Source organism: Bufo gargarizans, chromosome 5, assembly GCF_014858855.1.
Source record: "Bufo gargarizans isolate SCDJY-AF-19 chromosome 5, ASM1485885v1, whole genome shotgun sequence".
In the NCBI taxonomy this organism is placed as follows: Eukaryota; Metazoa; Chordata; class Amphibia; order Anura; family Bufonidae; genus Bufo; species Bufo gargarizans.
Window position 1 is genome coordinate 334,083,975 of NC_058084.1, and position 17,479 is coordinate 334,101,453.

At 43.7% G+C, this 17,479-nt stretch overlaps 1 protein-coding gene across 1 annotated transcript in view; it reads right to left on the reverse strand.

The window, feature by feature from the left end:
• Positions 1-732: 732 nt before the first annotated feature.
• LOC122937912 (zinc finger protein 420-like) overlaps positions 733-17,479 on the reverse strand; it is a 149,661-nt gene continuing 132,914 nt past the window's right edge. Inside the window, exons 12-13 of the mRNA XM_044293100.1 lie at positions 4,947-5,004; positions 733-4,267 (exon numbers count right to left, since the gene is read on the reverse strand). Of these exons, the coding sequence (XP_044149035.1) occupies positions 2,319-4,267; positions 4,947-5,004 (2,007 nt within the window). The 3' untranslated portion in view covers positions 733-2,318. The remainder of the gene's footprint in view (positions 4,268-4,946; positions 5,005-17,479) is intronic.

Genomic DNA, 17,479 nt, shown 5'->3' on the forward strand with positions numbered 1-17,479 from the left:
TCTGCTCTGAGTTGCTTGTTCAGCCTCTCTAATTCATTTCGCTCCTCAGGCACTTCTTCAAGGGCTCTAGCCAAGGAGAGGGCCTTGGACTCTTTCTCCCGAGCATCAGCCTCCGCTCGGTCATGTTCTTCGGCATATCGAGCCGATATGTATTTCTCTTCAACCAATTGTAGCCAATTGCTATGGCCATTTCTTCTGCCTGCTGTATGCGCCAGCGCCGCCGGACGTGCTCTTCCCCGAGACCCATGGTAGCAGGAAAAGCTTTCAGCCACAAGTCCACTTTTGCTGTGCTACTGGCCCTTTAATTCACTGCAGTTTTACTTGCACCACAGCAAAGTAGTCCTCACTCTTATGAGCAGCACCTGCTCCACTGGACAAAAAAAAACTTCCGTTCCTTTAACTCCACACACGGCAAAAAACAGCTTTTAGCAGCACCTGCAGTCTCAGCGTTGCCCCTAGCAACCGACCGTTGCCCTTCTCTCATGGACAACTTGCCCGCATCCTCCACCAATTGTAAGGGATCGTCTCTTATTCGGGGGTCATTCTCACAATGATCTTCATAACCACTGGGTTTCAGGTCCAAACAGTGCAATTTATTTTACACTCTTCATACACAACATGGCATAAAACAAAAGCCTCCCCGTCTGGGCTCTACCTAAACATAATAAACATCGTATCCCTAACTCGGCTATACGATAGCGTTCCCACATGGAACCAGGTGCGGCTCACCCCAGACATACAGTCCACCAGCCCTCAGGCTGTAACAAGTGCAGGACCTTTGGAGGGGGTTGTGGTCTAGCAGTCCTCCTGACTCTGACCTTTCAATGCTTGTTCCCGGGTGTCTTTGAGTTCCCCAAAGTCCAGGCTATTGCATAGCCTCGTGGCCCCTCAGCCTTGCCTAGCTGAGACCACACTGACAGAGCCTCACCAGGCCTCTGCTGCACACTCTCCAGAGTAAGACACACCCAGGATCCAGTAGCAGGATTAAATAGGATCCCTGGACATGAGCCCTAAGTCCCGGACTGGAACCTGGGGAAACAACACCTCAATGTTCACATTGCCACAGTATATATTGATATACTGCCTTGACATCGGCACACTGTCAGCAGGGAGTGTCCATGAGATCTGAATGCCCAGTGCACTTGCTAACTGACTAGCCGCCGAGAGATGCAGGAGATCATTTCCGATGCTCCTGTGGCTCACTAGTCAGCACGCTGGGCGTACAGATCACATGGAAACTGATCACTGCCGAGTCTGTGCCGAAGTATATAGTATATATAGCCATCTTTAGTGAATATATGAGGGAGGCAGTGAGGGCAGAACGTCTTCACTTTTCAGTACTACAACTAACTGCCATAAGTCAATTCAGGGTCAGTTTTTTCATGAAAAATTTCTAAATCAATAAATAAAGTATATTGAAAAAAAATTCATTATAACTTGCCCTATACATTTAACAAAACAATGGCAGTTACCATTTACATTTGTAACTCAAGAGGACCAGGAAGTAGAGCCCAGCATCAGAACATAAGAGTCAGTGGATGGGCGAGTCCGACTTATTGACAGGCGCCCTTTTTCAGAGTGCCCAGGTTCCTTAAATAAATTAAGTGATCGTTTACTGGGGGAAACTGTTCACATTGCTCCACAATCAGCCCTTGATGTTCCCCCTCTTGGGGATACTTCTCGATGAAGATTCAGGCCATTAGATAGAACAGCCCTCACTGAGAACAAACAAGAAATCTCTCGGTATTCTGTCTTGTAGCCAGGCATTTAAATGGGTCCAGTACTTTTATATTTATGACTCATACTCACGATAGGTCTTGAATATCTGATTTGTGTGGGTACGACACCTGGACCCCGACAATCAGCTGTTCTCTACCTCTGGTACCAGAACTACACAGCTCTGTCCAATGTGTAATTGTAGGAGCTTTTTGGGGTTAGGGCTTTTTGGGGTCAGCTGCTCTCATTGACATGAATCGTAACTTGCTCCGTCCATGACACAACAGAGTGAGCTGTGTGGATCCAGCGCCAGCTACAGTAGGGAACAACTGGCCAATCAGGGTGAGAGGTCTTGAATCCCCCTCCATCTGATACCCTATCTACATCATAAAGACTTCTGGGGCAGCAGGTTCTACAATGGAGTTCCACACCAGCCATATTTCATAGCAGCTCCACTTTGAGTTATCTGATACTTAACATCACATTTCTGGTCATATCATTTGCCACAGTCAGGACTTGCTAATAGCTTCTCCACTGTGTTTGACGTGACCTGATTTCTAGGTAAAACATTTGCCACTTTCAGAACCTGAATATGGCTATTCCTATGTGTGCATTATCTCATGTTCAGCAAGTGTTGATTTCTGGGTAAAACATTCTCCACATTCTGAGCATGAAAACAGCTTTTCCCCTGTGTGAATTCTCTGATGTCTCTCAAGGTGACCTTTAAGCATAAAGCATTTCCCACATTCCGAACATGAAAATGGTTTATCTTCTGTGTGAGTTCTTAGATGTTCCACAAGGGAATCTTTAAGCATAAAGCACTTCCCACAATCCAGACATGAGAATGGCTTCTCTCCTGTGTGACTTCTCTTATGTGTAACTAGACCAGATTTCTCTCTAAAACATTTCCCACATTCTGAACATGAAAACGGCTTCTCTCTTGTGTGAATTATTTGATGTCTTGCAAGATGATGTTTAAGCTTAAACAACTTCCCACATTCAAGGCATGAAAACGGATAATCTCCTGTGTGAGTTCTCTGATGCGAATCAAGATGTGATTTCATAGCAAAGCATTTCTCACATTCTGAACATGAAAATGGCTTCTTACCTCTGTAAAGTAAATATTCTACTAGATTTTTTTTCTTACTGAAACAGTTACTATGCTCATGACATAAATATGCCTGCTCCCTAGTGTGAATTCTTAAATGTTCCACTAGTGAATTTCTACGCCTAAAACATTTCTCACACTCCGTACACGAAAATGGTTTCTCCCCTGTATGGGTTCTCAGATGTTCAACAAGTTTTGATTTCTGGGTAAAACATTTTCCACATTCAGAACATAAAAATGGCTTCTCCCCTGTGTGAATTTTCTGATGTGTCTCAAGAGAACTTTTACGCATGAAGCATTTTCCACATTCCAAACATGAAAATAGCTTCTCTCCTGTGTGAATTCTCTGATGTCCAACAAGATATGATTTTCTAGTGAAAGATTTCCCACAGTCTAAACATGAAAATGGCTTTTCTCCCGTGTGAGTTCTCAGATGTTCAACAAGTTTTGATTTATGGGAAAAACACCTGCCACATTCGGAGCATAAAAATGGCTTCTCCCCTGTGTGAATTTTCTGATGCATCTCAAGAGAATCTTTACGCGCAAAACATTTTCCACACTCCAAACATGAAAATGGCTTCTCTCCTGTGTGAATTTTCTGATGTTCTACCAGATATGATTTCCTAGTAAAAGATTTCCCACATTCTGAACATGAAAATGGCTTCTCTCCTGTGTGAATTGTCTGGTGTTCAAGAAGAACTGCCTTCCTAGTAAAACATTTCCCACATACTGAACATGAAAATGGCCTTTCATCTATGTGAATTCTCTCATGTATTAAAAGATTTGATTTCTTTTGAAAGCATTTCCCACATTCTGAACATGAATATGGCTTTTCTCCTGTGTGACTTCTTTGATGTCTAACAAGGTCTGACTTTTGGGTAAAACATTTCCCACACTCTGAACATGAAAATGGCTTTTCCCCTGTGTGAGTTCTTAGATGTTCTATAAGGTATGAATTAAGACTAAAACACTTCTTACATTCAGGACATGAAAATGGCTTCTCTCCTGTGTGAATTCTTTGATGTCTCAGAAGATGATGTTTAAGATTAAAACACTTTCCACATTCTGAACATAAGAATTGCTTCTCTCCTGTGTGAATTTTCTGATGTTCAACAAGAACTGATTTCCTAGTAAAGGATTTCCCACATTCTAAGCATGAAAATGGCCTTTCATCTATGTGAATTCTCTCATGTAGGGAAAGATTAGATTTCTTTCTAAAATGTTTCCCACATTCAGAACATGAATATTGCTTCTCTCCTGTGTGACTTCTCCGATGTCTAACAAGATAAGATTTTTGGGTAAAACACTTCTCACATTCAGGACATGAAAATGTTCTTTCCAGTCTATGTCCAAGTCTTTGTATTCTGATCCATGACTGATCTTTCATGTCATGATATAGGGGTCGAATGAGATGTTTGTGGGAGTCTCTGATTGATTCTTCATCTGGAAAAAGAGACATTTACAAAATAAAATTACTTATATTTCATCACTTGTACCTATTTATACGATGAGCTAACTTATTAAAATATAGTCAACAAGCCAAGACAGAAATGGGGACACACTAATTCATAGATTAACTCATTAAACTGGGGATACAAAGGAATAATTAGGTAACCCCCAACCCTTGGAAACTGGACTCTTATACTTCCAGTAATTAAAGGGATTGTATCCTAAGACAAATCCTTAAAAATCAGAGCCATTCCCAGCACCATCGGCAAACAGCAGAGCAGTCTGACATCTCTCTTCTGTGACCACTGCAGGGTAATTGTTCTGTAATACTACATGGCCACCAATCTGATAAACAAACCTCTATTTAATACATGGACAGCGGGAAAAGCCCGTAAAGGGGTTGTGTCATCTAAGACAATGAGGGCATATTGCTAAGATATGCCCCCATTGTCTGATAGGTGCAGGTCCCAGAGGTGGGACCTGCACCTATCTCGTAAACGGAGCCTTGCGCAGCCGCCCTCCAGTCCTTACTATGGGGCAGGCGAAAATAGCTGAGCGCTGGCGCGGCTATTTCCGTTGGCCCCATAGAAATGAATGGGAGCACAGCGCTCTTGCGTGGCCACTGCTCCCTGTATTTTCACATTAAAACACAGGATTTATCACAAGCTCTTACCATTCACTGACACAATGATGAGTTTTTCCAGTCCAGTCATCATTTCACCAGAATTTCCCTACAAGAATCACACAAGAAAAACATGAGGAGAAAGAAAAAGGAGCCATAGCATCGAATATCCAGATGAAGGACAACAACTCAAACCCTTACTGATCTAAGGATCGGCCTAAGTGGTGATCATCAGGATGAATAATCACCCAAGTACTTTGCAGACATAACATTTTTTAATATTGTATTGCAAGTACAGTCAGGTCCATAAATATTGGGACATGGACACAATTCTAAAATTGTTGGCTCTATACACCACCACAATGGATGTGAGATGAAGCGGACAAGATGTGCTTTACCTGCAGACTGTCAAATTTACCTGCAGACTGTCAGCTTTACCGGCAGACCGTCAGCTTTACCGGCAGACCGTCAGCTTTACCGGCAGACCGTCAGCTTTACCGGCAGACCGTCAGCTTTACCTGCAGACTGTCAAATTTACCTGCAGACTGTCAGCTTTACCGGCAGACCGTCAGCTTTACCGGCAGACTGTCAGCTTTACCGGCAGACTGTCAGCTTTACCGGCAGACTGTCAGCTTTACCGGCAGACTGTCAGCTTTACCTGCAGACTGTCAGCTTTACCTGCAGACTGTCAGCTGTACCTGCAGACATGGACACAATTCTAAAATTGTTGGCTCTATACACCACCACAATGGATGTGAGATGAAGCGGACAAGATGTGCTTTACCGGCAGACTGTCAGCTGTACCGGCAGACTGTCAGCTTTACCGGCAGACTGTCAGCTTTACCTGCAGACTGTCAGCTTTACCTGCAGACTGTCAGCTTTACCTGCAGACTGTCAGCTGTACCTGCAGACTGTCAGCTGTACCTGCAGACTGTCAGCTGTACCTGCAGACTGTCAGCTGTACCTGCAGACTTGTTAGCTTTACCTGCAGACTGTCAGCTTTACCTGCAGACTGTCAGCCTTACCTGCAGACTGTCAGCTTTACCGGCAGACTGTCAGCTTTACCTGCAGACTGTCAGCTTTACCTGCAGACTGTCAGCTTTACCTGCAGACTGTCAGCTTTACCTGCAGACTGTCGGCTTTACCTGCAGACTGTCAGCTGTAATCTGAGGGATTTACATCCAGATCAGGTGAACGGTGCAGGAATTACAGCAGGAGTGTTCCCTTGGCAGGCTTGAAGTAAAAAAAAGGAAGGAAGGTCCTGGAGACAATTGAGATCCTCTTTTCAGCTCTTCTTTATTAAATCAATGAATAAAAACGGACATAGACCACTTCTTACAAGACAAAACGTTGACGCGTTTAGGGTGAGTACCCTTAGTCGTAACAGTTTGTCAGACTGTGACCCCACAATTTAAAAGGGATTGAAGAACTCCTCCTCCAAATTCTGGGAGCGAGTCCTCAGTCCCATTGGTTGCCACACAATGACACACCTTTTACTCTCATTGTTTCAATCACAGGTGTAATAGGGAACACATTAAGCGACCATTCTCTGGGTATATTAACCCTGGCATTGCCACAAAACATGATCATTGAACAGAAAAAAGTCGCAAAATGTGAACACTCTTCACCTTACAAATTAAAAACATATGCTGATAACAACGGATGGCCTTCAGTTCTGTCGCAAGTTCTGAATCATAGAGTTGTAAAGTGTTACATAGCATTTCGTTACAATACATTTCATGGTTGCAGCCTATAAATACAAGTACTTGATGTTAGATTGGACTGTGGTTGAGATGGTTTAATACAGATATATCAGTAAATGATTATAACTTCAACTTTAAAGGACCACTCAAATAAACTTGTATGGCAGTTATCTTCCATTAGCCCTTGATGAGTTATGTAAGGGAATCCCCATTTTTTGGCCAGGGTAATGTGGACATGTGTCTTCTTGCCATGTATACAATCGGGAAAAACATGTATCTCCTGTTTAATCATGTTCACATATAGAATCATTGTAGATGGAAGGAAAATGAATAAACAATTGTATCCCAGACCATTCTTATTTTGCTTTATATAGTAGTATTGGTCTGAATAGACAATGGTTCACTGGTATATGTACATTAATTCCTTCCTTAGATTGAGTCCCATTGGAACTCTGGTTCCAAGTCTAAAAATCCAATAGGCCTCGCGTAAAAGGATTTTTTTCTGATGATCCCCCCCCCCCGTCTGGATGTCAGGACTCTCTCTATGGCATATGCCTGGAAAAACGAAACCTGGCGTGCATGTTCTTGTATGAAATGTCTGGCTATGTTGGAGATATTCAGACTATTGGGATTGCTGATATAGTTCAGGTGTTCCAGAATTCGGCTTTTAAATTTGCGAGAAGTGCTGCCTATATACATGAGATCACAGTGGGTGCACCTGATAGTATATACAGACGTGGACAAAATTGTTGGTACCCTTTGGTCAATGAAAGAAAAAGTCACAATGGTCACAGAAATAACTTTAATCTGACAAAAGTAATAATAAATTAAAATTCTATAAATGTTAACCAATGAAAGTCAGACATTGTTTTTCAACCATGCTTCAACAGAATTATGTAAAAAAATAAACTCATGAAACAGGCATGGACAAAAATGATGGTACCCCTAGAAAACACAGAACATAATGTGACCAAAGGGACATGTTAATTCAAGGTGTGTCCACTAATTAGCATCACAGGTGTCTACAACCTTGTAATCAGCCATTGGGCCTATATATATGGCTCCAGGTAATCACTGTGTTGTTTGGTGATATGGTGTGTACCACACTCGACATGGACCAGAGGAAGCAAAGGAAAGAGCTGTCTCAAGAGATCAGAAAGAAAATTATAGACAAGCATGTTAAAGGTAAAGGCTATAAGACCATCTCCAAGCAACTAGATGTTCCTGTGAGTACAGTTGCACATATTATTCATAAGTTTAAGATCCATGGGACTGTAGCCAACCTCCCTGGACGTGGCCGCAGGAGGAAAATTGATGACAAATCTAAGAGACGGATAATCCGAATGGTAACAAAAGAGCCTAGAAAGACTTCTAAAGAGATTCAAGGTGAACTTCATGCTCAAGGAACATCAGTGTCAGATCGCACCATCCGTCGTTGTTTGAGCCAAAGTGGACTACATGGGAGACGACCAAGGAGGACACCATTGTTGAAAACGAATCATAAAAAAGCAAGACTGGAATATGCCAAACTACATGTTGACAAGCCACAAAGCTTCTGGGAGAATGTCCTGTGGACAGATGAGACAAAAATCGAAGTTTTTGCCAAGGCACATCAGCTGTATGTTCACAGACGAAAAAATGAAGCATATCAAGAAAAGAACACTGTCCCTACTGTGAAACATGGAGGAGGCTCTGTTATGTTCTGGGGCTGCTTTGCTGCGTCTGGCACAGGGTGTCTTGAATCTGTGCAGGGTACAATGAAATCTCAAGACTATCAAGGAATTCTAGAGAGAAATGTACTAGCCAGTGTCAGAAAGCTTGGTCTCAGTCGCAGGTCATGGGTCTTGCAACAGGACAATGACCCAAAACACACCGCTAAAAACACCCAAGAATGGCTAAGAGGAAAAAATTGGACTATTCTAAAGTGGCCTTCTATGAGCCCTGACCTCAATCCTATTGAGCATCTTTGGAAGGAGCTGAAACATGCAGTCTGGAAAAGGCACCCTTCAAACCGGACACAACTGGAGCAGTTTGCTCATGAGGAGTGGGCCAAAATACCTGCTGAGAGGTGCAGATGTCTCATTGACAGTTACAGGAAGCGTTTGATTGCAGTGATTGCCTCAAAAGGTTGCGCAACAAAATATTAAGTTAGGGGTACCATCATTTTTGTCCATGCCTGTTTCATGAGTTTATTTTTTTACATAATTCTGTTGAAGCATGGTTGAAAAACAATGTCTGACTTTCATTGGTTAACATTTATAGAATTTTAATTTATTATTACTTTTGTCAGATTAAAGTTATTTCTGTGACCATTGTGACTTTTTCTTTCATTGACCAAAGGGTACCAACAATTTTGTCCACGTCTGTATAACACCTTCCGTGTTGCAGTTAATATAAATGCGGATAGGGAATTTTTGTGAGTGCGCTGAATTATCAAAGGTTTGTGTGGGTATTACATATCTGCAGGTTTTGCAAGGGCTCCCTCCACATTTAGTAAAGCCTTTGTAATTCAGCCAACTTGGTTAGAAGTTACCTTTCATCTTGTTGGCAGTGTAGAGAGAAGGTGACAGCGAGCAGGACAGAGTAGTAGCTTTTCTGGCGACAATTCTGCAACCCGGATGGAGGGCTTGATACAGAATGTCATCATCGAATAAAATAGGCAAACATTTCTTAATTACCGTACTAATTAAATTAAATTCACTACTATATGTCAAAGATAGAGTGGGAATAGTGTCCTGGTCACTGTCACCTGATATCTCTACACTGCCACCAGAACCCCGGTGCTTGGGGTCATATTTTGGCTTACCAAATAATATATCTTTTCTGTCCTTTTGTAACGCAATCTTTCTCCCCCTTTTAATCATCCAGGTTGGATAACTTCTGTCTTTTAATCTTTTCTCCACCTTGTCAAATTCTTCACTTAGTTTATCTATTCTACTACAGTTCCGAGCTGTGCGTACAAATTCTCCCACGGGTATTGCCCTGATGGTGTGCAGTGGGTGGTGGCTCCTTGCATTTAAAATGGAGTTACCTGCCACCTCCTTTCTGTATGTGATGGTGTGCACCACCTCACCAGGGCATCCGCGGAGTGTCAAGTCCAAGAAGTTGATGCGAGACTCATGTGTCGAGCATGTGAACCGGAGGTTGTAATCATTACCATTAAAATAGGACTGGAGGTCCGGGACGGCAGACACATCGCCCGACCACACCATTAGTATGTCATCGATGTATCTGCCGTACCAGACCATGCCAGATCCAAATGGATTGCTCAGGCCATAAATGTACCTCTCCTCCCAATATGACATTGTCAGATTGGCCAGAGATGGTGAGAACTTGGCCCCCATTGACACTCCGCGGATCTGCAGGTAGTGCACACCATCAAACGCAAAGTAATTGTGGGTAAGCAAGTAAGCCGTCACTTTTTAATACTTGGTTGCAAATCCTTTACAGTCAGTTACAGCCTGAAGTCTGGAACGCATAGACATCACCAGACGCTGGTCTCATCCCTGGTGACGCTCTGCCCGGCCTCTACTGCCACTGTCCTCCGTTCCTGCTTGTTCTTGGGGCATTTTCCCTTCAGTTTTGTCTTCAGCAAGTGAAATGCTCAATCGGATTCAGGTCCGGGGATTGACTCGGCCAGTGCAGAACATTCCACTTCTTTCCCTTAAACTCTTTGGTTGCTTTTGCAGGATGCTTTGGGTCATGGTCCATCTGCCCTGTGAAGCGCCGTCCAATGAGTTCTGGAGCATTTGGCTGAATATGAGCAGATAATATTGCCCGAAACCCTTCAGAATCCATCCGGCTGCTTCTGTCAGCAGTCACATCATCAGTAAATACCAGAGAAGCAGTTCCATTGGCACCATACATGCCCACGCCATGACACTACCACCATCATGCTTCACTGATGAGGTGGTATGCTTCGGACCATGAGCAGCTCCTTTCCTTCTCCATACTCTTCTCTTCCCATCACTCTGGTACAAGTTGATCTTGGTCTCATCTGTCCATAGGATGTTGTTCCAGAACTGTGAAGGCTTTTTTAGATGTCGTTTGGCAACTCTAATCTGGCCTTCCTGTTTTTGAGGCTCACCAATGGTTTCCATCTTGTGGTGAACCCTCTGTATTCACTCTGGTGAAGTCTTCTCCTGATTGCTGACTTTGACACACATACACCTACCTCCTGGAGAGTGTTCTTGATCTGGCCAACTGTTGTGAAGGTGTCTTCTCCACCAGGGAAAGAATTCTTCGCTCATCCACCACAGTTGTTTTCCGTGGTCTTCCGGGTCTTTTGGTGTTGCTGAGCTCACCGGTGCGTTCCTTCTTTTTAAGAATGTTCCAGACAGTTGTTTTGGCCAGGCCTGATGTTTTTGCTATCTCTCTGATGGGTTTGTGGTGTTTTTCAGCCTAATGATGGCTTCACTGATAGTGACCGCTCTTTGGATCTCATCTTGAGAGTTGACAGCAACAGATTCCAAATGCAGATATCAGACTGGAAATGACCTCTGGACCTTGTATCTGCTCATTGTAATTGGGATAATGAGGGAATAACAAACACCGGCCATGGGACAGCCGAGAAGACAATTGTCCCATTACTTCTGGTCCTGTAACAAGTGGGAGGCACAGATGCAAACTGCTGTAATTCCTGCACCGTTCACCTGATTTGGATGTAAATCCCCTCAAATTACAGCCGACAGTCTGCGGGTAAAGCCGACAGTCTGCGGGTAAAGCCGACAGTCTGCGGGTAAAGCCGACAGTCTGCGGGTAAAGCCGACAGTCTGCGGGTAAAGCCGACAGTCTGCGGGTAAAGCCGACAGTCTGCGGGTAAAGCCGACAGTCTGCGGGTAAAGCCGACTGTCTGCGGGTAAAGCCGACAGTCTGCGGGTAAAGCCGACAGTCTGCGGGTAAAGCCGACAGTCTGCGGGTAAAGCCGACAGTCTGCGGGTAAAGCCGACAGTCTGCGGGTAAAGCCGACAGTCTGCGGGTAAAGCCGACAGTCTGCGGGTAAAGCCGACAGTGTGCAGGTAAAGCCGACAGTCTGCGGGTAAAGCCGACAGTCTGCGGGTAAAGCCGACAGTCTGCGGGTAAAGCCGACAGTCTGCGGGTAAAGCCGACAGTCTGCGGGTAAAGCGCATCTTGTCCGTTTCATTTCACATTCATTGTGGTGGTGTATAGAGCCAAAAATGTTAGAATTGTGTCCATGTCCCAATATTTATGGACCTGATTGTACATTCCATGTAGAACCTGTAGTGACTGCTGTGATTGTTACGTCCAGTTCTTAGATTATTCAGTAACGTCACAGCTTTTATAGTGAAGGAGCCTTTTATCATCATTGGACACTGTACCTTCAGAATTTCCTGCATTTATGTATTTGTATTTGAACTGAACTGTATATTCTAGATGAGGCTGCACTAATGACCTGTACAATTCATGCCCTCCTATAAAATACTATAAAATTCATGTCAAGAACGAGCCAAAAACTCTTTGTCCAAAACCTTTTTCTCCATATCAGTCCCTCCCTCCTTCCCTCACCCCTGCTCAGTTCACATGCACTTTTTACCCTCATACATCACCCTGACCCATCTTTCTCCATGGTGCAGCATATAAAAAAAAAAACACCCTTACAAATCTTACTGTTCTTCTGCTACTAGCTGCAGGGGATATTTCACCAAACCTGGGCCCTCACTCTATTGCTAACTTCAGCTTCTCACCTGCCACACATAGAAACTCTGGAAATCTTATTACTATTCCCTGTACATCATCTCCTGTCTCTTAACTGTGCTCTCTGGAACACACGGTCGGTGTGTAAAAAACTCCCCACAATCCATGACTTCTTCCTCTAACAATCTCTGAATTTGATGGTGTTTATAGAAACCTGGCTTCAATATTCTGGCACTGCTTCCCCTGCCACCTTATCCTATGGTGGACTTCATTTCTCCCATACCTCCAGACCTGATGACAGTAGTAGGCATCCTACTTTCTCCACATTGCACATTTCAGGTCATTCCCCCTGTACCCTCTCTCACATTCCACTCTTTTGAGATCCATATCATCAGACTCTTCCATCCATTCCCCCTGCAGTTGCTGTTGTCTATCGGCCCCCACACTCCCCCCACCAACTCCTGGATCACTTTGCTGCCTGGCTTCCTCACTTCCCATCTTCTGTATACCTAACTCTTATTATGGGTGATTTTAATATCCCCATTGATGGCCCCATCTCCCCATCAACCTCTCACTTTCTTTCTATTACCTCCTCTCTTGGACTATCACAACTTTCTTCCTCTGCCACACACGAACAGAGCAATATACTAGATCTAGTCTTCTTCCTTCACTGCGCAGTCTCAAACTTTATTAACTCCACCTCCCTATTTTCTGACCACAATCTTCCTTTACTATTAAGACCTCTCCCTCTTCTCATCATGACAATCCTACTTCTTATACTTATAGAAACATACACACCATTAACTGCCAGCAACTCATTGACACCCTACAGTCTTACCCCAATGTCTTCCCTCTCCTGTCTGGACCTGGCTGCCAATCATTACAGCCGAACCCTCAAAATCACCCTAGATGAAGCAGCTCCAATAGCAATCCGACCGTCCCGACACAGAACATGGCAGCCCTGGCACACACCTAAACATGTATTCTCCAGCGCTGCTCCAGATGTACAGAACGCTTATGGAGAAAATTGCGAATATCAGAAGACTTCCTCCATTATAAATGAATGCTTAAAACAACAATGCCAAACAGAAGTTTTTCAACTCTCATCTCCTCACTCTCAAATAAACCAAAATGACTCCGACACTTTTCATTTGCTTCTAGACCCTAAAGTTCATGTACCCATCACTGACCTCTGCACTGATGACAGGGCCATTTACTTCAGAGACAAGATTGGTAACATCTGGCAGGAAATAATCTCCCCAACCAATTTCAATCCTCCTCCCTCCCACACCTCCGCACGCTCTCGCTCTCCTCTTCTGACCCTATAACAGATGAATAATTCTCCAGGCTTCTCTCTTCTTCTCGACCCACGACCTGTTCACATCTTCTTCACTCCCTCTCCCCAGCTATTATTACTCACTTTACTGCAATATTTAACCTCTCTTTCTCTTCTGGTATCTTTCCGTCATCTTTCAAACATTGTTATAACCCTAGTAATAGAGTAATGAGCGAGCACTCATACACTTGGCAACCAGATTGACATGTGCAGAAAATATTTATTAAATCCCCATAAAATACAAGTAATAAAATGTATAAGAACAATGTAGCAATAATATACAACATTACAGTCACATATATTATGGTAGATATGATCGACACTATATTCATATGACTCAATAGTGTCGATAAATTCAATAATATATAATCACACCAAAAAACTTCAAGTATATGCTGTTATTTGGGAAGAGGGGGTATTATCTTCTAGCGCTCTATCCCAATTTGGAAAACTGAATGTCACTGAAAATGTTGTAGGTGTATTCACTGGGAGCGCAACATGTTCATAAAGTGTCCACAGGAATCCTGATAATGTGAAAAGTCTCTTATAGCAAATCCTTTTAAGGTCGATATGAGCTTTGAATTGAAGAAAACTTTAAATCGATATTTGGCTTACCGTCTAGCGTCTGCTGTCTCCCTATTGCTTCAATGGAGCTTTAAATATTTGCCGGCTTATTCAGTCGCTCCATACAGCCAGCTGGTTTAGATTTCGCGGGAGTTCCAAAGATCGCAGGAGTTGCCGCTCTGTTCCGCAATTTCCTTTGGTGCAGCTTTTGACGATAAGAATAGTTGATCCTTTACTGTCGAAATTTTCTTCTGTAAAGGATCAACTATTCTGATCGTCAAAAGCTGCACCAAAGGAAATTGCGGAACAGAGCGGCAACTCCTGCGATCTTTGGAACTCCCGCGAAATGTAAACCAGCTTGCTGTATGGAGCGACTGAATAAGCCGGCAAATATTTAAAGCTCCATTGAAGCAATAGGGAGACAGCAGACGCTAGACGGTAAGCCAAATATCGATTTAAAGTTTTCTTCAATTCAAAGCTCATATCGACTTTAAAAGGATAAGCTATAAGAGACTCTTCACGTTATCAGGATTCCTGTGGACACTTTATGAACATGTTGCGCTCCCAGTGAATACACCTACAACATTTTCAGTGACATTCAGTTTTCCAAATTGGGATAGAGCGCTAGAAGATAATACCCCCTCTTCCCAAATAGCAGCATATACTTGAAGTTTTTTGGTGTGATATATATTATTGAATTTATCGACACTATTGAGTCATATGAATATAGTGTCGATCATATCTACCATAATATATGTGACTGTAATGTTGTATATTATTGCTACATTGTTCTTATACATTTTATTACTTGTATTTTATGGGGATTTAATAAATATTTTCTGCACATGTCAATCTGGTTGCCAAGTGTATGAGTGCTCGCTCATTACTCTATTACTAAATTTGCCTTGTAAGAGAGGGTGGGGTGATTCCCTCTATATGAGCTTGCAGCACCATACCTTAACTACTTGCTAGTGAGCCACCACAACCTACCACTATTGTTATAACCCTGCTACTAAAATAAAACATCTCTTGACCCGACCTGTGCTGCTGACCTATCTGTAACCTCTCCATCTCTAAACTCCTGGAACGTCTTGTCCACTCTTGCTTAATAAACTATCTTTCTGCAAACTCTCTTCTTGACCCCCTTAACCACCTCCCGACCGCCGTACGCGTATATGCGTCCGGGAGGTGGTTGCTTTATTCCTCCTGGACGCATATACGCGTCTTCTCGCGAGACGCGAGATTTCCTGTGAACGCGCGCACACAGGCGCGCGCGCTCACAGGAACAGAAGGTAAGCGAGTGGATCTCCAGCCTGCCAGCGGCGATCGCTCGCTGGCAGGCTGGAGATCCGAATTTTTTAACCCCTAACAGGTATATTAGACGCTGTTTTCATAACAGCGTCTAATATACCTCCTACCTGGTCCTCTGGTGGTCCCTTTTGTTAGGATCGACCACCAGAGGACACAGGTAGGTCAGTACAGTCCCACCAAACACCACACTACACACCCCCCCCCCCCGTCACTTATTAACCCCTTATAAACCCCTGATCACCCCATATAAACTCCCTGATCACCCCCCTGTCATTGATTACCCCCCTGTCATTGATCACCCCCCTGTCAGGCTCCATTCAGACGTCCGCATGATTTTTACGGATCCATGGATACATGGATCAGATCCACAGAACACATGCGGACGTCTGAATGGAGCCTTACAGGGGGGGTGATCAGTGACAGGGGGGTGATTACCCTGATCACCCCCTGTCATTGATAACCCCCCTGTAAGGCTCCATTCAGACGTCCGCATGCGTTCTGTGGATCCGATCCATGTATCCATGGATCCGTAAAAAATCATGCGGATGTCTGAATGGAGCCTTACAGGGGGGGGTGATCAGTGACAGGGGGGTGATCACCCTGATTACCCTGATCACCCCCTGTCATTGATAACCCCCCTGTAAGGCTCCATTCAGACGTCCGCATGCGTTCTGTGGATCCGATCCATGGATCCGTAAAAATCATGCGGACGTCTGAATGGAGCCTTACAGGGGGGGTGATCAATGACAGGGGGGTGATCAGGGAGTCTATATGGGTGATCACCCCCCTGTCATTGATCACCCCCCTGTCATTGATCACCCCCCGGTAAGGCTCCATTCAGCCATTTTTTTTTTGCCACAAGTTAGCGGAAATTTTTTGTTTGTTTTTGTTTTTTCTTACAAAGTCTCATATTCCACTAACTTGTGTCAAAAAATAAAATCTCCCATGAACTCGCCGTACCCCTCACGGAATCCAAATGCGTAACATTTTTAGACATTTATATTCCAGACTTCTCACGCTTTAGGGCCCCTAAAAAGCCAGGGCAGTATAAATACCCCACATGTGACCCCATTTCGGAAAGAAGACACCCCAAGGTATTCGCTGAGGGGCATATTGAGTCCATGAAAGATTGAAATTTTTGTCCTAAGTTAGCGGAAAGTGAGACTTTGTGAGAAAAAAAACAAAAAAAATCAATATCCGCTAACTTATGCAAAAAAAAAAAATTCTAGGAACTCGCCATGCCCCTCATTGAATACCTTGGGGTGTCTTCTTTCCAAAGTGGGGTCACATGTGGGGTATTTATACTGCCCTGGCTTTTTAGGGGCCCGAAAGTGTGAGAAGAAGTCTGGGATCCAAATGTCTAAAAATGCCCTCCTAAAAGGAATTTGGGCCCCTTTGCGCATCTAGGCTGCAAAAAAGTGTCACACATCTGGTATCGCCGTACTCAGGAGAAGTTGGGGAATGTGTTTTGGGGTGTCATTTTACATATACCCATGCTGGGTGAGAAAAATATCTTGTCAAATGCCAACTTTGTATAAAAAAATGGGAAATGTTGTCTTTTGCCAAGATATTTCTCTCACCCAGCATGGGTATATGTAAAATGACACCCCAAAACACATTGCCCAACTTCTCCTGAGTACGGCAATACCAGATGTGTGACACTTTTTTGATGCCAAGGTGGGCAAAGGGGCGCATATTCCAAAGTGCACCTTTCGGATTTCACCGGCCATTTTTTACAGATTTTGATTACAAAGTTCTTCTCACACATTTGGGCCCCTAAATTGCCAGGGCAGTATAACTACGCCACAAGTGACCCCATTTTGGAAAGAAGACACCCCAAGGTATTCCGTGAGGGGCACGGCGAGTTCCTAGAATTTTTTATTTTTTGTCACAAGTTAGTGGAATATGAGACTTTGTAAGGAAAAAAGAGGAAAAAAAAAATCATCATTTTCCACTAACTTGTGACAAAAAATAAAAAATTCTAGGAACTCGCTGTGCCCCTCACGGAATACCTT